The 26,668-nt window shown below is 35.1% G+C and overlaps 3 protein-coding genes across 3 annotated transcripts in view; 2 read left to right on the top strand and 1 right to left on the bottom strand.

The window, feature by feature from the left end:
- LOC147076245 (RNA polymerase-associated protein CTR9 homolog) overlaps positions 1-26,668 on the bottom strand; it is a 578,712-nt gene that overhangs the window by 172,412 nt on the left and 379,632 nt on the right. The window lies entirely within an intron of this gene.
- On the top strand, positions 793-9,345 carry LOC147076263 (uncharacterized). Its single transcript, XM_085940364.1, has 5 exons — positions 793-939; positions 3,412-3,561; positions 4,988-5,140; positions 7,655-7,978; positions 9,331-9,345. Exons 1-5 carry the CDS (start codon positions 793-795, stop codon positions 9,343-9,345), a joined length of 789 nt encoding a protein of 262 aa, XP_085796490.1.
- Positions 17,374-23,270, top strand: LOC147076262 (uncharacterized). Its single transcript, XM_085941395.1, has 3 exons — positions 17,374-18,334; positions 20,513-20,662; positions 22,514-23,270. The coding sequence occupies exons 1-3, from the start codon at positions 18,185-18,187 to the stop codon at positions 23,138-23,140; spliced, it is 927 nt and encodes a 308-aa protein (XP_085797521.1). The 5' UTR covers positions 17,374-18,184; the 3' UTR covers positions 23,141-23,270.

Raw genomic sequence — 26,668 nt, 5'->3', positions numbered from 1 at the left:
ATTAAAAATTAAAAAAGTTTGTTGGGTGGTTCTACTTAACGTTTATTAAATATTTCATATAGAATAACTCACGCACTATATGATAAAAAAAATAAAAAAGTATGCAGAATTGCGCACTAGCTTTGCAACAAGAGATTTAACTACAAAATATTTTTTTAAACCCACCCAGTCAGGTTTTGCATACAAACTTTAAAATTAAATAGCGCGCTGAATATAGGTGAAAAAGCAAAACAAAATCGTGCACTAACGTTCACTACCAATACACAAGTGTTTACAATTTAAATTTAAGGAAAAACACATGTTTAGTGACACAAGTATCCAGCATTTAGCTGGGTCACCCAAATTGAAATGCGAATAACCCCCTTAATGTGCGTGCACAAACGAAAAAAACGCGTGCACAAACGTGCACTAACGATGCACAAACGAATGCACTCGAAAAAAGTTGAAATTTCAACATTGGGTGACCCAACGTTTAGCTGGAACACCCAATTTGAAATTGGAATTTTTCGGTTATTATAGGTGCACAAACGAAAAAAAATCGTGCACAAACGTGCACTAACGATGCACAAACAAATGCACGCAAAAAAAGTTGGAGTTTTAACATTGGGTGTTCCAGGTAAATGGACCTGTAAAAATAGCCAAGATTACTCGGACCAAAATTATAGTACAGTTAGCAACACTGTTATAATAACAACGGCAAATTTTTGTCTATGGTCTCATAATCTGTCACGCACGTCAATTTACACATTTTCTAAATCTACAACGTAAAGAATTTTTATTTTTATGCGCAAAATGGATGTAAAACGGGAACCGGATGAATTCGATGCCAATACAGAAGAGCAACAATGGTTTGATGTGCCAATATTGACTCCAAACATGCAGGCCCCCGACATTTTGATAAAACAAGACAATGCTGATGATGCCAGCCGCGTAGTCAAGGTTATTTTTTTCTAAATTCATTAAAGCGTCAATTGCATTGAGCTACTTTACGAGCCGTTTGTTGGCGAATTTAAAAGCGGGCGATTCAGCTACTTCGATTGTGATGATGACACATAAAACTTTCCATTCGCTGAGAAGCCAACAAGCTAGTGACTATTTTGACAGAACGTAGTTCGTTTTTTACTGGGAGGTCCCTACTGCTCTCTACTGCGCAGGCCCACACGCCGGCGTGTAGCGTGTAAAGTTGACCGGCTTTCAACTTTTCTCGGTAGATTGTTTACAATCTGCTTGTTAGCTTGTTCGATGATAACACTGGGCGACTTTACAGGCAGATTGTAAATTTACCAACAAGTAGCTCGTAAAGTAGCTCAATGTCATTGACGCATTAGACTATTAAATCGACCTACATGTTAAACAGTATGCGATTAAAATCTTGATAGTGTGATTAAGTAAGGTATAGTATTGCGTGAGCAGGTTGATGGGTGTATTGTATCGTGTCCAGAAATGTGTGCGTATGCAGTTCGCCGTATCTTCACCGTGAAATGTTTTGTCGGAAATATATTATGATCGTATATTAAAGACCGTCCAACCTCATTGGGACGTACAAGTACCTACTGAGATATAATTCATGTCAAAATAAAACACGGTTCTTGTCTGTTTACAGGATGCCAGCGGCAAACAAATTTAGAAAATAGCCGATATACTGTATTATTTGTTAAGTTAGGTTAGGTTAGATTACGTATTCATTCTTGAATCCATACATTTTGCCAAAACCGGCTATGAAAATTGAATTAATGTTCATATTGAATCTAATAATATTGAAACATTATTGTCTGGAATGCTCTACAAATAACGAGTATTTTTTTCATCTCGGGGCTATTTTATAGTCTCATCTCATTTTATATTTTTTTATCTCGGTGCTACTATATCTATTTTCATTTTCATCTCTTTCCGATAAGCAAGCTCACGTCTGTGCTATGGTGAAATGTAATACGTACAATTTACATGTAGGTAACCGTATTGTATTGCATTTGACATATTTTTATTGACATTCGATTATTTCACGCGTGACTGGGATTCCTAGATGTAGTTACCCGAATAAGTCCTTTTTAGGGTGAACGTCCTTGTCCACCGCCACCCTTAGATTAATAAAGCCTGATCATAACTTTTTGCACAAGCAACGAGTGGTCCATTTTTCAGCTGTCAAAATCAGATCCCAGATTGCTTGAAATATTGATTCGCCCTTTCTCGTTTAAAATTGAATTATAAAGAAATTCTCAAATCAAAAATATTTACTATCAGTGTTATTTATAAATACTATATATTCCTGTTATTTATTAGTTGTCAATGTCAGACTTGTCCTTCACACAAAAACCGGTGGTAATATCGATTTCCAAAAAATATGTAGCATTTATCTATGCATTACATTTGTAGAAGGTGTGTTAATGCTAGTGTATTATTTATCATGTAACTCATCTATCCAAATCAATCCATTCCATATGTCAACACGACAGACACGTCAGTATGAGCACTCTATAGAACAGTGGCGAAGGGTGACTTTTGGAAAGAGGTAGGTTGTGGAGATCTGATAAAAAGAGAAGGGTGTCAGGTATACTTACGAGAATAGTACGATATTTACTACTAATGAATAGCTACACACTAATAAATGACAACGACGCACTAATTCAATAAAACTTCAAAAACTCATTGACGACATGAAAATGAGCGATGTGTTTAAATTAGGTATTTTTCAAAACATGTATACCCATCAAAAATCATTAGATAAAATTTATTTTTATTCATAAAAACAATCTATACTTACTTATTTATTACTATTCGATTTAACGCCGTTGATTTTTTTTTTTTTAAATCCAAATTATAATGATTTTGGACAAAGTGCGCAGTCGTGACAACAATATTATGCGCGAATGTTTTAGGCTCTGCGATAGGAGCTTACCTTATTTCGTACAAATCAGCACACTTGCTGAGGTTACGAGACGTAAAGTCCATACGAAAAAAAATCAGAATTATTTCACACATAATCGGAATTTATTTACATCGAGACGTCGCGGCGTTTATTATTTATTTATGGCGCGCTGTAGTATATTTTTGCAGATTGTTTTGTTAACTGTGTAATACATTCCTACATAATATACGATATCTCTCGTTGGCAAAATAAATTATTTTTATATAACATAAAATAATGACGTGTTTAAGTATATAAATATGTAAATATGCAATTAAAAAATATTTTTCCTAAGAAGGTACGCTTTATATAATCGCCTAGTATGGAGTCTTCGCCACTGCTATAGAACAATCACAGGTCATCCATAGACAACAACGGGAGGGGCGGAAAAGGTAAGACCAGTCGTTGTGAATGTATCGGCTTTCTACTTGAGTCGTTAATGCCTTGTTCTCATTTTTTTTTATTTTTATCAAATACTGACACTGATATGAAATGCATTTTTTCAGACCCCTGAGACGGACCCTACTAACACACAAGCTCTGTGTTTTCAGCAGGTCGATTCCATGTATGAATCTGTCAAAGATACGATACTTGAGATCACTTATGAAGCTACACGCCCCCATTGTTCTCATTCTGGACTCAATCTGCTTAATCAGGTACCTATATACAAAAGGTTTTATCTATTTTAAATACTTAAATCACTCATATGAACATCGTATATTTTATCCAACCTAACAAAAACATCTGGCAAAGCTGGTTAGCATAACTGTGGGTCGGGTTTCCATATTGGGTTAAACCTTGTACCTGCGTATTCACAGAAAATATTGTCAATTATAATCCGACAACATAAAAGTGATCATTTTGATGTTTGGTTGTGTTCGGCTGTTTTCAGCCAGTACACGAGCATCTTAGAAGGAAACAACCCGTATTGCACGTAGAAAATCGTCAAAGTTTCTTTCAATATGAATAAAATATTAAACTACTGTCCACAACAAGATCTCGTTGATAACAGAAAGTCTCTTTAGAAGCGTGTAGAAGATTTTTATGTTGTCATTTTTCAAGAAACCAATCCGGCGAAATTAGGTTTTTAATTGAAAACAATTATATTCTCAGTAATTATTCAAACCGCAACAGGCTTAGTGCAACGAAGGTCGAACAGATATGTTTTTAGTTAACTTTTGAATCACGCTGTAGATAGGAAGCGACGGTAAAATATAACAACTTGTCCACGTCCGCTTGCTGCATATCACTTCAGCTAACTGTTAAATCACTATATCTAACACGGCCTCGTTCGTATTGTATCAGATATAGCTCGACAGCTTTAGCAAGCCTACGCGCTCGGTTATTTTGGAGTAACTGCATGTTGTTCGCAATTACGGTCTTCTTATGACCCGTAATTGCTTATCGTCTGTTCTTGTGACAATACTAAATAATGGGATTTGAGTTGGGGGGACTAAGGATGAATGCGACCACAATTTGGCTTAACCAGTCTGTTTAAGACAGATAAAGAGTACAAAACCAGCATCTTAGATAATACTTTAAAATTAAAAATGGTCTGCATTCTAAATCTGAGGGTGGCACTTTGTCTAGCAACGTCACTGTTCAGCAATTTCCTTTCAAGTATATTCATATAATCTGCAATTCAGTCACTACGGGTACAGTGAAAAATGACTTTATAAGGGTAAATTTAGGGACTTCCTTAATAAATTTGAAATGAGTTCGTTGTGATGTTGAAGGTGGAACAATGGCGAAACCTGAGCTTGTGCCTCGCTCACTACAATAGCTCACTGTACTCTGATAGAGTCACGGCTAACCGTGTGTCAGGGCCAAGTCCGGCCCAAAGCTGACTGATTGTTCAAGGCCGTGCATCGCCTTATATAGCGAACTAGGCGGCCCCTTCCTTGCCGTCCAGGTGATAACGCCGGTGCGCTTCGGTGGGGGACGCCAGATAGCGGGAACGCGCGGTGGTGGGGATGCCCGCGCTGACTGACGTCCGATGTGCGAGCGAGAAAGTATTCGGAGGTCGCGCGCTATTTTTTTTTTATTTTAATTTATTATTATTTTATTATATATTTTTTTCAGAAACTTTCAACAGCCCTTTCCATTATGAAATCGGATACTAATTTTCAGGGTATTGACTTTAATGACAAGTCTGTTGAAAATACAGTACGCCAAAGTAAACATAAGGATCCGCAAAGTGGCTGCTTTAATTTAGAACACGGACCAATAAATCAGGTATCTACACAATATTCACTATTGAAAGTTCAACAATGTACTCACCTAAAGTCATACAATATTCGTATATACAGTCGGTTATCTGTATAAAAGGAGATATTATCTTATGGTACGTTTACATCTGACACTTATACCGATATACTTATTTTATGTGTCTGACATAAAAATTCACTTACTGTTTACACCTGCATGGATCTGACATAAAATTCTGGTATACTTCTCGTTGAAATAAAGTCTCGACACTTTATTCAATGGCAGCATTGGAATAAATATATGCGGTGTTTACATATGGTATTGTAATTTATTCGGACACTTATTTTGTATACTTCTCAAAAACGTTATGTCAGTTGACAATATGGGAATGTTAAAAAAGAAAGCAGCGAGTGTTATTATTTTAAGTCTTTTGGCAACAAAAAGGAGGAAAAATGGTCTAGATGGGTGCGGGAATGGATTCAGCGACGAGAAGAACTATGTGCCTTCCGTTTAATGTCAGAGTTTAAAATCGAAGATCCAACTCAATTTGTGAACTTTAGTTTGCAAGATTGGACCTTTTGCCAAAAAACAAGACACACAATTCAGAAATGCAATAAGTGTAGAAGAACGATTAACAGTAACATTGCGATATCTAGCACTTGATCGTCATTGCATATTCATGCATATTCAATATAATATCGTAATACAAGTGCAGGTGTGGGCCAAAATGAATTAGGTAATACCATTTGAAGCGCATTTTTTCTTCACAGAGTGCATCAGAATTAATCGTATGTGCCGAGAACAAGCGATATTTTATTTTCGAACAAAATCCATAGAACACGGCATATCCGATTTATTTCTCACTGTCTATGATTTTTGACAGATCGCTACAGTAGGTACATTTATTAACGTAAACTTTGGGCATACATTCATGGTGTACCTATGATAATTGATTGTCCGTTGTTTTAGAAATATACCTATGCAATTCACTAGGTACCTGTTAAACTACGAATAATGTGTCAGGTACTTGATATAAAAGTGGACGGTGGTCCAACTTCGGTGATATATCGCGGCAAGTTCGGAATTGTCGAATACGCGGTGTTTACATTTGCGTATATAAGTAGATTGAATAAGTGACAGGTGAGTGTCGACACACGAAAAATAAGTGGCTGGTACAAATATAATTACTGTTTACACTTGGTGAATATGGTGTCATACATAAATATGACGATATTAGTGTCAAATGTAAACGTACCATTACATTATTGGAGAGATAAGCGCAGAGTAAGGATGATATCATCTATCCATTCCAGCGACATGATAGATTTGGGTCTCATTACAGAAATAAGTAAGTAACGAAGCCCGGATCTCTTGTTACTTTATCACTGTCCTCTGATAACGATGTCTCGTCTTCTCCGGCTCCAAGGCGTAATGTGAAATCTGAATTCGCCTATCAGATTATCTGGAGATATATCTGGATATACCTTACAGACGATTCCAGCAACACAGAAAAAGGCATACCCGTCAAGGGTGTGTAAGGAATGTGGCAAGATGAAGAAGAGAGGCGAGACTCGGTACACGTGTAAAGAGTATGATATTCCTCTGCACAAAGAAGATTGTTTGCAAAAATATCACACTATTCGAAATTATTTAACTGTTTTCTATTATTCTTGAAAGTTTCATTTAAATATTTCCATAAATAATCCAATAAACTAAGATTACATTATTTACTATAAAACACCAATTTCACTCAAATTTGTCCGGGAATAGGGCTAGATTTATAAAAACTTGCTGGGCTGAAAGTGTTAACACACTCACCAATCACTACAGTGATTAAACCTTAAGCATGCCTAATGGTATTGAAATGTAGAATAAAAGATATGACGTATCAACATAATTCTCTTCTAAATTATACGCTACCATCCCTGTATGTCTATAAGGCATAAAGTATTTGATTTTTTTAACATTATCTCATTTGTTTTTGGTGGCGCTTGTAGCAGTGGACTGTAATAATGTTTGGATTCCGGATCTAGGGAAAAGGGGGTGGTTTAACATGATGACTCCGTAGTCTGGTTGAACTATCACTTGCGCGGTATGGTTTGTTAAGTAACCGTTACCCGTTGCGCAGTTGTTGATGTTGATGCACACTGTTGATGGATGATATGTGAGGTTGATGAATGATAATGATAGGTTGTATGAATAATGAGAGCCAGTATCACGGCTTAATAAGTATTCAGAAGTGTTGTTTGGACGACGGTCACTTTATATCAAGCTGAACTGGCTGTAGCCCATGAACAACTTCTGAATCAGTTTGTATAATAATTGAATTAATCAATAAACTGTGGTTTCGCGGTAATAGGCCAACACTCACACGATGTCTTGAGACAACTGCACTTAACTTTCATCACGGTCGATCGTGACCCGTGACTGGTGGTCTTGTGACAATAATTGGAGATTTGAGGTTGGTGGAAAGAATGGATGAGTGCGAATATAATGGCCCAATTTTTTTTATTTACTTTAATGCTAATGTTTTTTTTTCAGTTGATTCCTGCAAACTCTGCCTTGCCATACTTCGATAGTCTCGGATTGTCCAAAAGAATTTCGGAGATACTTAACCCATACAATGAAATACGTAGCTCAAAACAATCCATTAAAAATGAATTCGGGATACACGAACCGATTAAAAATATAGACACTGTCAGTCGAGCTGCTAAAATTAATCAAATACAGTCGAACCTCAAATGTCCAGAATTATTAGTAGCTGTTATAAATATAGAGAGAATATCAATGTACAAGAAAAATTTTGTATGCTGTATTTGTTATGATATTTTTGCATCGGCACGTTTATTGAAGCGCCATAAAACGGCTCATAAAAAAGAAATGAAAAAAATGACGAATTTACAACCATATACATGTGATGAATGTAGTTACTTCAGCATTCGATTTGCTTCAATGAAACTTCACAAAATGACGCATTCTGGCGAAAAGCCATTCAACTGTGACCAATGTGATTACGCATGTACAAGACCTAATAAGTTGAAACTACACAAAATGACTCATACCGGTGAAAAGCCATTTAAATGCGATGAGTGTGATTACTCATCTATCACATCTAGTAAGATTAAACTTCACAAAATGACACATTCTACTGAAAAGCCTTTTAAATGTGACGAATGCGATTACTCGTGCATTCAGCCTGGACACTTTAAATCTCACAAAATGACACATTCTATTATAAAACCATTTAATTGTGATCAATGTGGTTTTTCGTGTACAACATTTGCTGTTTTGAAACGACACGCAATGATTCATTCTGATGAGAACCCATTTAAGTGTGATCAATGTAATTTCTCTTGTAAACGATTTAGTAATATGAAAAAACACAAAATTACTCATTACGGTGAAAACCCATTTACATTTAGTGATTTAATTTCGAATTCATATTAAAATGGCTCAAACTTGTTAAAAGTGCAGAGTTACATTACCCATGTTTAACATCTCACCATCATCATCAGAGGCACGACAACCCGGTCCTGGGGCCTTATGTTGTTACTTGCGAGTTGAAGTTGCTGGGTCGACATGACGTCATATGAAATCATTGTGACGTACTACCGGAATGATAATAGCATTCGAGAAATTAACGCTACTCAAATACTGGCGTTATTCATTGTCCCCATACACAAATAGGTGTTTCAGCATAATAATATCTTTGGTGAGCCGTGTGCTTGGGCGGCTCGCCTCGATGCGTTTATTGAGGTTACGTCACAATTACGTCATGTCGTCAGGTGACTTCATGTCACAAGTTATAATATAAGGCCCCTGGCCTCCTCCAACAGCTCCCTCCACCTGTCCCTATCCAGTGTGGCCGCTTTCCAATTCAGTACCTCCAGAATACGGCAGTCACTGGCAGCTCCATCCAATGTTTAACATCTACTATCGTGAATATCCACGAAATGACTCATTTTGGTGAAAATACGTTAAAATGTGAAGAATATACTTATATGTGCGTTCATTTGAAAAGTGTTTAATCACAAAAAAATACTCAATCCGGTATAAAGACATTTCAATGTGATGTTTACTTGAGCAAACGATCTTTTAACATAAAATCACACAATTATTTATTCTGGAGAAAAACTATTCCAATGTATGAAAACTAATCACTTTGCCTTACAATCCAGATTTACATGTAAATTGTACGTATTACATTTTATCCGTAGCACAGTTCGCCGTGAGCTTACTTATTGCAAATAGATGACCGTATACTATACGACCATCTCTATAGCACCGAGTTGAAATAATTACGCGTTGTTCGTGGAGCATTGCAGACAATAATGTTCCTTCAAGAATGAAAACCTAACCTAACAAACAATGCAGTATATCAGCTATTTTCAATTTTTTCTTTTCAAGCCGTTGGCTTCCTGTAAACCTATAAAAACCGTGTTTTATTTAGTTATGAATTTTATCTCAGTTCTATACGACCCACCGAGGCTGGACGGTCTTTGATATATGACCATTAATTTCCAATACAAGATTTCACGGTGAAAAGTGATACAATGAACTGTATTTGTACAAATTTTCGAACATGACAATCCATTTGCATAAAGTCACAAATGATGACTCTTTGGTTAATAACCTTTCAAATGTGATAAAAGTAACTACTTATCGAGTAACATGGAATCGCACAAAAGGACTCATTCTGGCGATTAGCACTCTAAATGCGACATATGTATAAAGAAACGCAAAATGAAAAAACTGTTCTATCTTAAATTTTTAATGAAATACTATGTACTAATTTTTTTTTGTAATTATTTATAACCATGTCTTTACTTTTTCGTACAAAGAGGTTGTCAGTAATTTTTGACTATCACAAACACCCAAGCTTTGAAAAAAAATAGATAAATATATTGTGTCCTTACCGGGTTGGAACCCAGAAACTCCCGAATGAAAGACCAGCGCTTTACGCACTGCACCACGAGAGCCGCCCCTAATGTCTCGTTTATCATAATATCTATTTAACTTATGTGATCTTGATAAAAATGAGTTAAATTTTGTGAACTTATTTTTTGTTAATTCAAATACGTAGCATCCAGGCTAATTTCTTTTTTAATATAATATTTAGAATCTAATTACTTCAGATTCCATACTATAGGAATGTAGGTACCTACGATTATTCTAGAATTTTTAAAGAATTATGTGAATAGAATTACTACTGAACGAGACAATCTCGTATAATGAGTCACATGTACAGAGAAAAATGAAATAACTCTGTTTAGTAAGAATTTTTAGCTGATTGAAATAGCATTCTTGCTAATTTTATTTTTAATATAATATTTCGAATCCAATTACTCCAATTTAATACTATAAGAATATACCTTCTATTATTTTAGGATTTTTAATGAATTATGTGAATAGAATTAATGTGGGAAGGAACTACATGGATCTTCAAGCATAGTGTATATTTTAAGTTCTCATCATAGTTTGTTTAAGTACCTTAGAACCTATAGTATGTTACTTTGTAAGACAGCTAGTTGTTAGGTATGTCTTTTAATATCAGCTATAAATCATTGTCAACGGCACGCTCCGCGTACAATAAACCCGGTAAGCAGATCGCCTCGACGAGGATTTCATGACACACAATATTTTTATTGCTAAATCAACTGTTTATAATAATTCACAATGCGAACATAATACTATCGAGTTATTGCTATTGCAAGTAAATATTTTCATCGATCGTGGAAGAATGCAAGTAGTGCAACTTTGTATAATAAAATGTATTACTATTTATTAATTATTTGATAATGCGATTTCGCAAAGATTCATTTTCCATGAATTGTTTACCAGGGCATGAACTCTGCATCGGTCATGTAGTAAACAATGACATGCATCTCCAGATCGTTCGCCCCAAGCTAACATAGTGTTTCCTTTGTCTTAAATCACTATAAAAACCAAGGGAGCGAGAGACCTAACAACACAAGTTGTCAAATCATTCTAACATAATGAATCTACGATCTAACGATTAGTAATTTTCTCACAACGCATCTCCGTAATCATTAATTGTCAAAATCACTTAAATATCATAGTACGTGTCTGTATTAAAATTGTATCATTTATTGTTAAGGGAATTATATTTGGTCTTACTTTATCACGCACAATCCTTCTATTCATTGGAATCAAGCTACCAATCATCCATCCCTTGCGATATTACTACTGGACGAGACAATCTTGTGTGATGATAGCATAATATAGAAAGCATCAGTTGTTCATTCTCCTTGCAGAACCAACCTTCCACTGGTCATGCTAATATTCTACCTGTGAGAGATGAGTTTAGGTTTACACCTTTTATAAATTCTTAAAATAGAGTCTCCTTAGCTAACTCTGTGTACTTTGAACTTCTAATCGAATGATGTATAATTGTTTTTTCACTGCTTTTATATGTTAATAATCTGTTCTCTTTTTACAACGTTTTTATTAGCTCGTATTCATGTTTATCCGGTGGCTGTTTATCCAGTACAAATCTTGCAATCGATTGTTAACTAACTTCCTGACTAGCTAGACATTTGCAACTTTTAGAATATATCAGAACACGATGCCAATGCATTCTTTTAATACTTTTAGCCATCTTTAAGTAGAATTGAATTAATTTTCAGTTAATTCTGTTTTGTATGAAAAGTTATTTCGGGAGAAATCCGTAATCTAATCCACTATTATTGGTTGCTAAAGGGGTGGTCCTAGCAACTAAATTATTAATATATACGTGCGTTACTATGGAAATCAAAATCACATTACAGTATTCTATATTTGTTTGTTTTTTATTTAGGTACTTCATATCAAGTACAAATTTGAGCATATTGAGCATAATAATTCAACAGAAAATTTAAAAATGCTGTATATAAAAAGTTCTTTTTATCTTGTAATTAAGTATTATATTTAAATTTTTATCGCTTTTGTTCCGTTTTTTTCTTTATAATAATGTTTCATGTCATGTGATAGTCTTAAACTTATAATTTGTAATGTCCCCAATATGTTAAAAAATAATTGATCTGAATTGAATCGAATTGTAGAGAAAAATTATTAAATAACTCTGTTTAGTAAGAAAACGATCAAAACGCAATAGTTTTATATTGTCAAATGTTGTAAGTAGGTACATGTTGATTATATATACTCACCTACGATTTTGGTCATAAGAGACAATCTTATTTAATTATAGTTGTTGAATATACTGACTTTTCAGTAGCGTGTATATCTATTTTTTCTGAAGCGATTGATTTACTTTGTTCTATGCTTTATGGCTTATTTTATCCATTTCTTAATATCATTTTCAGCAAACTAATTAATAATATTAATTTAATATTAATTAATATAAAAAAATAAACAAAGTAATTTTGTTGTAGGCCTCAGCACTAGGAAATCCGATGCCGAGCCAAAATTCTGATCCCGGGATTTCGGGATTACAATTTGACAATCCCCGCAACCCGGGATTGGCATTTCTTTCCATTGTTAATATAAAAATTTTATATTTACAAATAACATTGATAAAATCGGTCAAAAATAAATCTAGTATAATTTATACTACTTATGTAAAACATTTATTGTTAATATTGTATACGTTCATTCAATCTTGGAAATACATAAGTTTAATGGAAAAAATATTGTAATATAAATAATAAAGTGAATTTAATATAAGATTGCTGTTTCTGATAGTAAAGATCTAATGAATGGGTTAGCGAGATTTTAAATAGTAGAGCAAATCATGGTGTACTTATGGCCTTTCCGCTTCATAAATCAAATTAGTCAGCCACATATGAAACTGCCGTAAAACGTATGAGATCATGGTGGAATTACTTTGTTAATGGTGCGAAGCATTGTTTTTTCCAATCTTTCTCATTTTTATTAATTTATGTGAAAAAATAAAATGAATCGGCAACTTACACATGGGTATAAATCAAACTTCATTCAAATTCAGTTTATTTCTAGTATTTTTTCTGTTATAATTTCGTTTTTATTTTATTTTCCATAAAAATTGATAGAAAAATAAATCCCGAAAGCTTCGGGATTATGTTTATCAATCCCGGGATTCATAGGTATTGAAAATTGCTCGGGATCCCTACTCAACACGCATTGAGCATTTCTAGCTGTATGTAGGTATGTATACGTTTTATAACTTAGCACTTTTTACTGCACTGACATGCCTCTTTGCCTGATCACCTCGCATACAATTAAATCAAATGATATTCACTTGTATTACTATATGTACCTACTAATAAATAAATAAATAGATAATATATTAAGTACTTAAAAATATTTTTCGATATATTAAGTACATAATTTACATTCTAGAGCCGGAGTGAAAAGTTACGAAGCGTATTAATAGTCTACCCATAATTTTATATACTAGTACTAAACATTTTGAAACATGTGTTTGTAATATTTTTGTCATATTTGACACAACATTTAATATACCTAATAAACTACCTATTTTATAATTTAATAATTGAGTCAGCATTTACTTCGTAGAATTCCATTCCAATTGCTATTCCAGGGAAAATTCACGTGAGTTAATCACCAGGTAGAGAAGTTGAACACTACATGGTGAAAGTCCTATATAAGATATTATCTGCAGTGACGTCCCGTGGGGGTAGGCAGATTGAGCGTCGCTTGGGGGCGGCAAATCGAGGAGAATCATTAATTGGAATATATTATAGAAATAGCTACATAAACTTAGTTATAACGAAAATATCTTTCCATCAAAAAAAATCAGCTCACTGGTTTTATCGGGTTTGCGATATCTAGTTTACTTCCATTGCCCTACGACGTCCTTGGTGACCAGAAACGACACGTGCAGATTTGCTAATAATTAGTCTGATATGTTGTTAGTAATGTATCCATACTCTGCACAAAAAATGTAACCCACAAGACTATATTAATTAAAGAGGAATCAATCTCCTCAGCGTTCCCGGGATGGTGTCGGTACAGATTCTCCTGTACAGAATTAGAAGTCCCATGCTGGAGGTTTTGCGTGCGCAGCAGAGTGGATTTGTCCCGGGGAAGTGCTGCTCGGAACATATTTCAACTCTCCGATGCCTCTTGCAACAGTACCAAGAGATGAATATACCTGTCGCCTGCTGCTTCGTGGACTATAAAAAGACATTTGACAGTCCTCATCTTGAATCTCTGTGGCAAATTCTGCTAGGCTATGGTGTCCCACTGAAACTGATCGCCGTGATAAGTGCTCTCTACACCAATACAGAGTGTCGCGGGAGAGCAACCAGAACATCCTCTGACCTCTTTGAAATCACGTCAGGAGTCCAGCAAGGATGTGTACTTGCGCCCTTTCTTTTTATCAGCATGATTGATTTCATAATGCGTAAGACGGTTTGCCCCGACAGAGGGATACGCCTACATCATTATGATACATCCGAACCATGCGAAGAAAGACTGTGCGATTTGGAGTATGCAGATAACGCAGTCGTGTTTGACTCGACGATCGAAGGGTTGGAGGTAACCGTGAACAGGCTCGCCGCGAACTTGAAACGTGTGGGTCTTCATCTGAATACGGCTAAGACCAAATCCATGTGCAGTGCTGCATGCATCGACGCCGAAACTCCTCTGCGGGTTTCCGGTCTGCCCGTCAAGCTGGTGTCCAGGTTCAAATACTTGGGTGCCACGGTTGCCGAGTGAGTTGCTCTAGTGAGCTTGGAATACGCATGGGTACGGCGGGCTCTGCGTTCAACCAACTTGTAGTCGCATGGAGGTCAAGGCTGTATTCTGTGAGGACCAAATGTCGTTTGTTTAAGGCGTGCGTGCTACCTGTGCTCCTGTATGGCTGTAAGACATTGCATCTTACTAAGCTTCAAGAGTCTCGGCTTTTGAGCTTTGAGATTCGACGTCTCCGCCGAATCTTAGGGGTACATTGGTACGACCGCGTTACAAACACCCGAGTTCGTGAGCAGACATAACAGCCTTCGGTGATTGAAATTATCACGATGAGACGCTTTACGTGGCTGGGACACGTATGCCGGATGCCGCCAAAGAGTGCGGCACTTCGTACCCTTGTTGAACGGCCTCAAGGGTTTCGTCGCCGTGGCCGGCCCTCCCATACCCTGCAGCGGTGCTACAAGAACGACCCACGTGCTGCAGGTCTGACATGGCGGGAGGCGCAAGAGTTGGCGATGGACCGAGGGATGTGGCGCCAACTTGTGCTTCCCTTATGCCCCACTGTTGGGACGTGACAGGGTGGAAGAAGAAGAAGTATCCATACAACACATTTATTGCATATCGGACTCATGAAAGGATGACACAAATACTGTATAAAAAATGAGGCGGCATTTTGGCACTGGCTAGGGGCGGCATTTTATTTAGGGACGTCACTGATTATCTGTTGGTTCATTATTTCCCATTTAAAAATTGCTAGAACAATTAGAGAAAAGAATTATAATTTGTATTCCGAAATATTATTTTATAATTTATTGTATAACCGAAATTCATAGTTAGAGTTTAATTGTATTTTTTTCATAAGACAGAATCAAAGAGATATCTCTTTAGCCAGAATGGACCTTCAAATAATGTTGTATAAAGGAATATGTTACTGGCATATCACACCAATTTTGTCCTTCTGCGACTGATTCGAATTCATTAGGTTCACGTTTTATATCCATTTTACTTATTTATAATAATATCTAGGGCGATAGCGTAAAATTAATGGTGAACGTGGTATAGATAAGAATATCATAGCATAGTCAGTATTGTCACTAAAATAAATAAAGAATCCCTATTTTTACATGCGAATAGCCAGCGCCATCTTTAGATTAATAAAGCCTGGGCATATCTTTTTGCACAAGCAACGAGTGGTCCACTGTTCAGCTGTCAAAATCAGATACCAGATTGCTTGACATATTATTATTGATTCGCCCTTTCTCGTTTCAAATTGAATTATAAAACATTCTCAAATCAAATATGTTATGAACTATCAGTGTTATTTATAAATAATATACATTCCTGTTATTCATCAGCTGTCAAAGTCAGACTAAAGTCCTTCACACAAAAAACCAGTGATAATATTATCGATTTCGAAAAAAATGTAGATTGCATTTATAGAAGGTGTGTTAATGCTAGTGTATTATTTATCATGTAACTCATCTATCCAAAAACCATTCACATTGTGAACACGACAGACTCGTCAGTATGAGCACTCATAACAATGACAGGTCACCCATAGAAAACAACGGGAGGGGCGGAAAAAGTAGTCCAGTCCAGGCCAGTATTTGTGAATGTAACGGGTTTCTACTTGAGTCGGCCATTGAATAGCACAAAAATTTTAGTAAAAATTCCGGTTCCAATCAATTTATAGTTTTCACTGAATGATTTATAATTTTAAAAGCATACGTTCAAAATATTTTTGAATAACTGAAAATATTCAGTTTACAGCAGGCCTGTACACGTGTGTAGATTTACTTGCAGCAATAGTATGTATGTTAAACTATCGCGATAATAATAATTATTATTACTGTTTACACGTAAAAGTGCCTCCTGTCTTCTAATTCTTCAAGGGTAAGCGAAACGGGATATTGTTATTTTGTATTAAGTACCTAGGTACTATTTGACAGATCGTGAAAATTGGTTAACCTCAAAATGATTGTAGGCAGTATACAGACCTCTTATTTTTAGAATGGATGGGGAAGCCACAGTCGAAAACTACCCAAGCAAGACTCGCAATTTGACAGAATCTGACATTCGAATGACGTTTTCAAAATGGCGTCTATATGATGGTCCGTAGTTTCATTTTTGAACGTTCTGTATGCCGGGGCTCCATTGGCGAGTCAAAAGTCCGATGACAATAAAACGATTTAATCGTCCGATTTGTCTCTGCTTTGCTACTGATTAACGAACGAATAAAAAAGTCGAGCTGTCAAAAGTCAAAACTTGCGTTTGTCGTAATGTCTTCCGATAATCCTATAATTTTGTGTTATTTATATGACATATTATCTACATCTACATTGTAGACTTGCATACAATAATATAGCAGTTAAAACAACACAAGTTTTACGTTTTCTTTTATGAATTTCATAAATACAAATAAAAAAATTATTGGTAAATCTGTCATTTTCTAGTGTGTAAGTTAACAAATTAATCAATAAAAATGTTTAAAACAATTTTTTACGTTCCGAATAATTGCGTATTAATGTCAAATCGCATTTGCATAGTGATCGACGGACGAAGTCTGGCAACCATGAGTAAAATATCAAAGATAAGTTTGTGGGTATGACTGTAGTTCGTTTTTTTCCGGCAGGTTTGCTACTATCTTTCTACCTACTGTGCAGGCGCAGACATCGAACAAAAATCCTAAGTGTCTTCTGAACTTTTTCATTCATTTATGCCATCTTACAACACTTACGTGATAATAAAATTTATGTTTACACGTGCATTATCATGTTGTGGACGTGATTGTATATACTGTCAGCAGTAAATCCGCGCACTCATAAACAGGCTATTATCTATGATTTAGTTTGTAGTGAAGTGATGCCAACCGTACTATATTTATAGTACAATACTGCAATTTTAATTCCGCGAAAAATGTAAAATACTATAATTTTACGCCAAATATACCAAAATACGGTACTGTTCGGTTATCAGGAATACAGCGGAAAACACATTTTGAAAAATAAATAGCCGATAAACTGGATTAATTTTTAGTTAACCTAACTAAACCTAGCCTAACCTAACCTAACCCAACCTAACCTCACCTAAACTAACCCAAACTAACAAAAATAATCCAGTATTTCGGGTATTTTCAAAATGTGTTTTCCGCTGTATTCCTGATAACCGAACAGTACCCAAAATACTAAAATTGTAAAGGATTCAAGACGAAAAATGTTCCTGTACTATATATTTTTCAGGAATACTATAATTTGTATGCTTTTGTCCTATAATCAGCATAGAAAAAGATGGCAATACTGTTTTATTCTATCGTCGCAGCCATAGATAATAATTTACGCTTATCCGCATCTGTCAATTATAGAATCTCTACTTCTTTTGCCACGTACTCCGTGATATATTTATATTTAAATTCGTACAATGGATGTGAAATGCGAACCAGATGAATTCGACGCTGATGCTGAAGAGCAGAAATCGTTTGATGTGCCTATAATGGATACAAATAGTCCGGAAGTCAACATTTTATATTTAAAACAAGAGCATATCGATGATACCAGCTGCAGTTTTGAGGTTAGTTTTCTCTAATATGTTTCCTTTAGGCTAATTTGCTTACATATTATGTAATAGGTACTGATGCACTCATTACGATTAGATAACCTTATGAAATGTGACAAATTTGACATCGATATTTCGTCAAGGATAATAACCCAATAAAATTAATAATGCCAATGGTTTGATTTGGCGCAGTAGGCACAGAATCGTCATAAAAGACTACGCCTTATGTTATTTATATCATCATCAACCGCGGTCGATCCCCTGCTGGATGAAGGTCTTCTCTAGTTTTTACTGCCGCGTATATCCAACGAACTTTATAAGTTCGACAACACATAGGGTTTTAATTACATGTAAATTGTACGTAAAACATTTCACCGTGGGACAGTTTGCCGTGAGCTTTGTTATCGGAAAGAGATGATCGTGTATTATACGGTCTCCAATTTTATTAGAATTAATTTTATTATAAGTAATTCAATTTTCATAGCTGATTTTAGCAAAAATCATAAATTCATGAATGAAAACCTAACCTAACCCAACAAATAATCCAGTGTATCGGTTATGTTACAACGTTTTTCTTAGCTCTTATTCTTATTTGTCCGGTGGTTCTTTGTCCGGTACAAATCTTGCAATCGATTTTTAACTAACTTTCCGACTAGCTCGACATTTGAAACTTTTAGAATATGTCAGAACACGATGCCAATGCATTTTTTTAATACTTTTAGCCATCTTTAAGTAGAATTGAATTCATTTTCAGTTAATTCTGTTTTGTATGAAAAGTTATTTCGACACCATTATTGGTGGCTAGGGGTCTGGGGTCCTAGCAACTAAATTATTAATATTTACGTGCGTTACTATGGAAATCAATATGACATGTCAAAATGACATGTCAGTATTATTTCTTTCAAGTATAATTTTTTTTGATCGTTTAAGCTAGTCAAGTCAAGTTTATATGATTCAACAGAAAATTTTAAATCGTTATTTATAAAAGGTTCTTTTTATCTTGTAATTATTCAAAATTTTTTTGCTGCTGGCTTTCTGTAAAGTGTAAACCGACAAGATCCGTGTTTTATTTAGACATGAATTTTATATCAGACGTTGGACGGTTTTTGATATACGGCCATAATATCATATTTCAGTTACAACATTTTACGGTGAAGTGTGATACGGCGAACTGCATACTTACAAGTTTCCGAACACGGGGGGTTTTAGGGTGTTTCGTGCCAGCCACCTGGGTACCGCTGTATGACAGCATTTGTCCAGCCCATTGCCATTTAATCTGCTGAGCTATCTTTATCACATTGCACACTCTTATCTGCTTCCTTATCCATTGGTTTATTTTGTGATCATTTTGAGCACGTTATGCTCAAAATGCTACGTTGTGTTAGGTGTATTTCTCTTACATTAAGAGTCCACGTTTCACATGCAAACGAGAACGTTGATAGCACACATTGGTTGAACGTTTTACGCTTAAGACATAATGGGAGTGAATTTTTAAGATACTATTTAGGAGCTCAATTGCACTCCATGCCAGTTTGGCTCTGCGAGCACTCTCGCCATACACCGCTACATACCAATTTATATAACAACATATTATAACTTTAAGTGGCCACAACGCATTGTTAATGGCCATTGTTACCAAACACCGAAATCAACTAACGGTTTGTCTTTGTTTTTCTTATTCGCATAATGCGCAGACAATTCAGTGGTTATTTTTCAAAACTGGACATGTCCATTATTCACTCCTCAGAGATAAATGAACTTTTCAAATAAAAACACAGAGCGAAAACACGCACGCGACAAAAACCAAACTGTCAGATTGAATGACTACATACTTGGTCACGTGACTCAATACAGTCCCGCCATTAGCTGAAAGTGACATATCTCATTTCGAATGTCAACAACGTTAGACGTGTCCTTATTTGAATGTCAACCTACTTTTTAAAACGTCTTTTCAATATAAAATTGGTGTTCTGTGGCTATTTTTGAAAGTCAACAAAGTGTGTCACCTCATAGAATGATATTCCGATAATAACTCGTTTTCGGCATATATGGGACATGTCCAGTTTTGAAAGTTAACAACTGAATTGTCCATTATTGTCAAAACTATTTGGATCTTTGCATTTATGCTAAACATCTTAACAATAATTATTCCACATCCTATAATATACTTAATAACGTACAATTTTATTTCAGAATGGTGAAACGAATTTTGCTACATTAATCTCTGAGATTAATTCTGAGCGACTTGATGACAAAGAAAAAATTGTTAATAGAAAACGGAAAATCAGTCATGTTGCCCCACAACCCAGTTGCTCATATTCAGACAGCAAGCCAGTAGAACAGGTACTAATCCTTATTTAATTATTTATTTAAACAAAACACAATTTTAAAGTATTAATTCAACTTGTATTTAACATTACTCTGGTCCTGTTTCGTTAGCCTCAGAGGGACATTGTCACATTGTCAACTAGTACAGAATATCCTATTATAAATATTATGAATAGTTTGATGCACCATGGCCAAACGGTCTTTTATCCTCGTCATCTGTAGTACTCGCGTTTGTGTACCTATTAACGAAGAGCTCATGGCCCTTCGTCGCGGGTCTGAGGGAAGATAGAAAAAAATACCGGAAAATAATGGTTGCACTGTGGTCCAGTATGAAAGTGTTAAACAGGGTAAAGTTATTTATCACTCGAGAGTTTTTCAAATAATTCCAGAGCTGGAAAATGTAGATTATAAAATTTTCATTGGATTTTAGTATGAAAATTTGATAACAAAAAACATCCGGTGCAGTGGAGCACTACAAATGTTCGATGCTCCGGGTAAAACTCCATTGCTCCACTGCCCCGTGCTTCTGCTCGGAGCTCGCTCCAACGCTCTGATACAAAACTAACATAAAAAGAGACAAAATCACTCACAAATAAAAATAAATACATTTAACTAGCTTATCAGACAATAATAATGATAACATTTAGCTGCCTAATTAAATAAATAAATTAAATATTAATATTTAATAATGAATCGTTAATAAAAATTTAGAACAGAAAATCATAATTGCTAACATAAAACAAAAAAATCCATGATATTGTATATCATAAAACAATATTCTTTAATCAATATTTTTAATAGGTTGATGATAATATTTACTGTCGAACAAAAACTTATCGTCCACGTGTTAAAACTGTGAACTAACAATCCCCTCCAGGACAGCTAATTATTGCCCATCCGTTTTCAAATGAGAAACGCTTCCAAATTATTTATTTAATTCACTCTCCTGTGGTGTACGGATCTATCAATTTACGTACCTAATTTGCAGCTCTTTATAATAAAAATATGTCTAAAGCAATCAGAAATGATTTTCAAATTACATATTAGTAAACTTTCTGTTGATTACGAAGAAGAAAAAGAGTCCCATCTAAAAGGCGACCCTATACAATATTTGAACAATTCCCTAGCACGCGTTGCCGCCATGACAGGTACGTCAAAATGCAGTGTTACAAAACGCGACTTCATCGACTTCATGTTATCGCCAAGATCTTGTTGTCGGACGGTAGCCTTAAATTGTGTTTAATTAAAATTAATAATACTTTTCTGCGATATAAAATGCATTTACATCATGAATTGGCAGTTAAAACCATACAAGAAATTCTTTTCCATCAGAATTTTGAGATTCATTTTGTTCATATTATGCAATCATGATGTACATATATAATAATATATGCTTTGAGCAGAAATCCAGCCTCGCCTTCATCATTTTTTCTTGTTTTTTAATATTTTTAGGCTCCTTATTATTTTTACAAACCTGTGAATCGGTGATAATCTTTTCGGGTCAAAAAACAATATTACATCGTGCACGTACAGGCAGAAGTCACTTACTCCAAATACACAGTTCTGATATAATCAATTGTGTTTTTGGTGTTTTGTCTTAAAATCTTTATTTTTTTGAGTTATTCATTACTTTTATTTTTTTATATGTTCAATAATCTTAAATCGTGACTTCTGCCAATCAAGCAGCATTTTTTTTCTATATAATGTCTTTTAAATCTCAATTTCGTCAAAACTGGAGTTAGTAACTTCTGCCTGTACCACCACGACATGCAATTTATCCTTGTTAAAATCCTGTTTGAAATTTGAATAAAACAATATTTGCTTTTGATAAATAATGCCTAATTCTCCATTCTTCGTTTTTATTAGTTTGTCACGACGGGAACTTTAATGGCGAATGATACAGACCCCGGATCGCAATGGATGGAGGCTAAAATACAAGCACTTAGCGATGACAAACAAGACATTCCAAATGACATCCTCGAATACAATGCAAACTTAACAACCAAAGCCGCAATCTGCAGTAATAGTGAAAGAAATGTCATTCATTTGCATGAAACGATTAAGAAAAAAAATATGGCAAAGATCACTAGAGCTAATGTAAAACTACTCCAATGTGCCGACTGTAGTTACGCATGTGTTCGGTCTGATAAGTTAAGAATTCACAGAATGATCCATTCTGGTGAAAAGCCATTCAAATGCGATGAATGTAATTTCGCATGTTCTCGGTCTGATAAGATAAAATTACATAAAATGACACATTCTGGTGAAAAACCATTCAAATGCGATATATGTAATTACGCATGTGCTCGATCTGATAAGCTAAAATTACACAAAATGACTCATTCAGGTGAAAAACCTTTTAAATGCGATTTGTGTAAATACTCGTGTGCACGTTCTGATACTATGAAAGCGCACAAACTTACTCATTCCAGTATAAATCCATTTGAATGCGTGACTGTAATTATGAACCACGAAGATGTTCCGTTTAAATGAAATCATGTTAAATGACTCCATACTATACATTTTTAAATTTCATGAATCGAAATTACCTGATTAGATGAAATTTCATAAAATTACTAATTCCCGTGATGGGCCACTTAAATGTGACAATATTAATGTTTATGTGGACAATCTGGTGAAATGAAAACAGTAAAAAAGACTTAAGGTTCAAATAGACTATATGACGATTGGGCACATATGTGCCAAGAGCGTTTTAGTGTCTATGATCATATCTAAGCCATTCCGACATATTATACATACATATTGTAGGACAGCTATGACATCGTATTTACACTCTGTGACACAGGACGCCAACATAAGAAACGGGTTTTTCGGCATTTATATGACCGATCGTCATAGAGTCTAATTTGAGCCATTATTTTGTATAATTATGTACGATATAGTATACAATCATGGTGAAGGAAAACGCAAAAAGGTTTTTATTCAGAGTTTTTTTTTATATATTTGTTGTATTTTTCATTTGTAAAAAAAGGTATTGTGTAGATTTTTTTTCTTCATATGCAGGTTTGGGCAAACTTTTTGGATAAAGGGCCACATAAGAAATATTAAATGGACAGCGGGCCGCAAGTTAATACTATTTTTAGACATACATTATTTATTAACATACTAAAACATCATTCTTCAACAGCCAACAATTTAATGAGAAGAATAAAATTGTTTTGCATTTTTCGTTTTTGTTAGTTTTGTAGTTGAGTCTCATAAAACTGCTTGTATATTATATTAATCGATGATGCTTGATTGTGAAGATTTTTTTACTGATATTCATTATGAAAAATGTTTGTTCACATAATATTATATAGGTTGATTCAAAAATTACCAACATTTTTCAAGCACACTCTTTAAGTTGTTCGAATTAAGTGTTGTAAAGCTTGTTTCTTAAATTCGATTAAAAATCGTGGGCCCCACAGATACTCTTGGCGGTCCTTAGTTTGCCCAAGCCTGCTTATATATATATATATACATAGATGATCTTGAAATTACAAGAAAATATTTTTAAACTCGATAAATTCGAACGTTAGCTTTATGTTTTTTTTTTTTATAAATATTTTTGTAATATGTTATTTTATACCTATTTGTATATGTTAGTAGATATATTTTGTAACTATCTCTACAATTTAATGTGGACATTATCTATTGACGAGATTATTTTATAACTAGTTTTTATTTTATTTTACGAGATATGGTTTTAAGCCACTTGCTCATTCTATTAGGTCCGTTCCTTGAGACTTAACACTGACATAATGATGTGAAATTGTCACACCCGGTATTAGAATATGATAACCCGACACGTTACCGCTCGACCATCGCGGAGGATTATTTTTCACAGTAAATTAGAACAAACGAAACCATTTTATTAATATACGAGCGGCATAACGTCGGCGTATAATGTTGTGGGTCCCAGGTTCGAATTCTCGGTCTGGCAAATACACGTATTGTTTTTCAATTTGTGTTTGGAGTCACAGTATGGACCTAAAAGGTTGAGCAAGTGGCTAAGATCTGTTAATAAAAACCTCCACTCTGTGGAGGCGCATATGATCCTATTGGGATCGGATATGGTCAAAAGAAGAAAGAATTATAAGTAACTATTTTATTGCATATAGAATAAGATAATCTGATTATAAATAAAAACATTATTAATAAACAATCTCTTTTATTTAACGAATAAGACACAAGGTTTGTAAATTAAATGTAACATTCTACATATTGAAAATATATCATAATCAGCCTGAATCTATCCACTGCTGGATGAAGGCCTCTTCAAGCTGCTTCCACTTCTCTCGGTCCTGTGCATTGCGTTGCCACGTACTTCCGCAGAACTTTATCATTTCATCGATCCAGCGGCCGCTAGATCTACCTTGCGGAGGTTTTGTACTTCTTGGATACCAGTGGATGACTAGATTTGTCCAACGATTGTCTCTTCTTCGAGCTATGTGTCCAGCCCATCTCCTTTTAAGGCTTTTAATAAACTCTATTACATCGCAAACTCTTGTCTGCTTCCATATCCACTCATTCCTCTTTTTGTCCTTTCGCGTTATGCCCAACATGCACCTCTCCATACCACGTTGTGCTACTCTAAGTTTCTGGATCTCTCTTTTACTTAGGGTCCATGTTTCACACGCATATGTGATCACGGGAAGCACACACCGGTTGAACACTTTGCGCTTTAGGCACAGTGGAAAGTAACTTTTAAAGACATTATTCAGGCGGCCAAAAGCACCCCAGCCTAGCTTTACTCTGCGAACAATTTCATCAAATATACATCCATCTATAGACACTTGTTGTCCCAGATAGATGTCGCTTTTCACCTGTTCGAGCTGAGTGCCATTGATGAGGATTTCTTTTTGTCCGCAAAGCAGTTGAAAATATATGATTAATTGAAAACATTTAAGGAAATATTTTGTTAATGTAGTATATAGATACTATTATTATAAAATTGAAGAAAGAAATGATCATCCCATCTTCGCAGATCAGTGCGACCATGAGATATGCAGGGTGCTGGTATTCGAGCACTCTTCTTTTTTGGCGAAACCCAGCCCACTCGAGCTGGATTCCCGAAACCAATATGGTTTCGGAAGGTGACTGCAATAATGTCATAGAATAAGTACAGAAACAATGCAAAAGAACACAATAACATATGGAAACAATAAGGTAATTAAATAAAGTCAGTTACGTGTTTAACGAACTGTATTTCAATACATTAAATGATCAAATCAAATACAGTGAGATAACATACATACTCAGGAACAATAAACAACGAACCTATGACAAATCAATCGTCTGCTGTGTGTAAAACATTGGAAGTTATAATAAAATAAAGATATAATATTTATGACGCCATCACGTCCAGAGATCATCTTCTGGAGACGTCCAATTGCCTCGAAGGTTCGAAATAGAGAGCCTGACAGAGAGAAACACAGGAAGTCTACTACATGACACTATGCGGAATTGGTTGACCGCCTTCTCCCGACATAATTTAAATAACTTCCACCAGCGCCATCTTTAGATTAATAAAGCATGAGCATATTATCTTTTTGCATAAGCAACGAGTGGTCTACTGCTCAGCTGTCAAAATAAGATCCCAGATTGCTTGACGTATTGATTCGCCTTTTCTCGTTTCAAATTGAAAAATCTCAAATCAAATACTTATATTATGAACTATCAGTGTTATTTATAAATAATAGACATTCCTGTTATTCATCAGCTGTCAAAGTCAGACTAGTCCCTCACACAAAAACCAGTGGTAATATCGATTTCGAAAAAAATGTAGCATTGATATATTATGCATTAAATTATTGTAGAAGGTGTGTTAATGCTAATTATTTATCATGACGTAACTCATCTATCCAAATCAAACTATTCCCTTTGTGAACACGACAGACGCGTCTGTATGAGCACTCTATAGAACAATGACAGGTCACCCATAGACAACAACGGGAGGGACGGAAAAAGTAGGACCAGTCGTTGTGAATTTGTCGGCTTTCTACTTGAGTCGGCAATGCT

The sequence above is a fragment of the Rhyacophila brunnea genome, unplaced genomic scaffold, assembly GCF_057557595.1.
Source record: "Rhyacophila brunnea isolate RB1 unplaced genomic scaffold, BYU_Rbru_1.0 scaffold_13, whole genome shotgun sequence".
Lineage (NCBI taxonomy): Eukaryota > Metazoa > Arthropoda > Insecta > Trichoptera > Rhyacophilidae > Rhyacophila > Rhyacophila brunnea.
The sequence above is the reverse complement of the archived record's forward strand: the minus strand, read 5'-3'. Positions and strand labels throughout refer to the sequence as shown.

Excerpts from the sequence above, each read along its gene's own strand:
- LOC147076263 (XM_085940364.1), top strand. The coding sequence starts at position 793 with ATGGATGTAAAACGGGAACCGGATGAATTCGATGCCAATACAGAAGAG. Across the intron at positions 3,562-4,987 it reads GACTCAATCTGCTTAATCAG|AAACTTTCAACAGCCCTTTC; the intron begins GTACCTATATAC and ends TATTTTTTTCAG. Across the intron at positions 5,141-7,654 it reads AACACGGACCAATAAATCAG|TTGATTCCTGCAAACTCTGC; the intron begins GTATCTACACAA and ends TTTTTTTTTCAG.
- LOC147076262 (XM_085941395.1), top strand. The coding sequence starts at position 18,185 with ATGGATGTGAAATGCGAACCAGATGAATTCGACGCTGATGCTGAAGAG. Across the intron at positions 18,335-20,512 it reads ATACCAGCTGCAGTTTTGAG|AATGGTGAAACGAATTTTGC; the intron begins GTTAGTTTTCTC and ends ATTTTATTTCAG. Across the intron at positions 20,663-22,513 it reads ACAGCAAGCCAGTAGAACAG|TTTGTCACGACGGGAACTTT; the intron begins GTACTAATCCTT and ends CGTTTTTATTAG.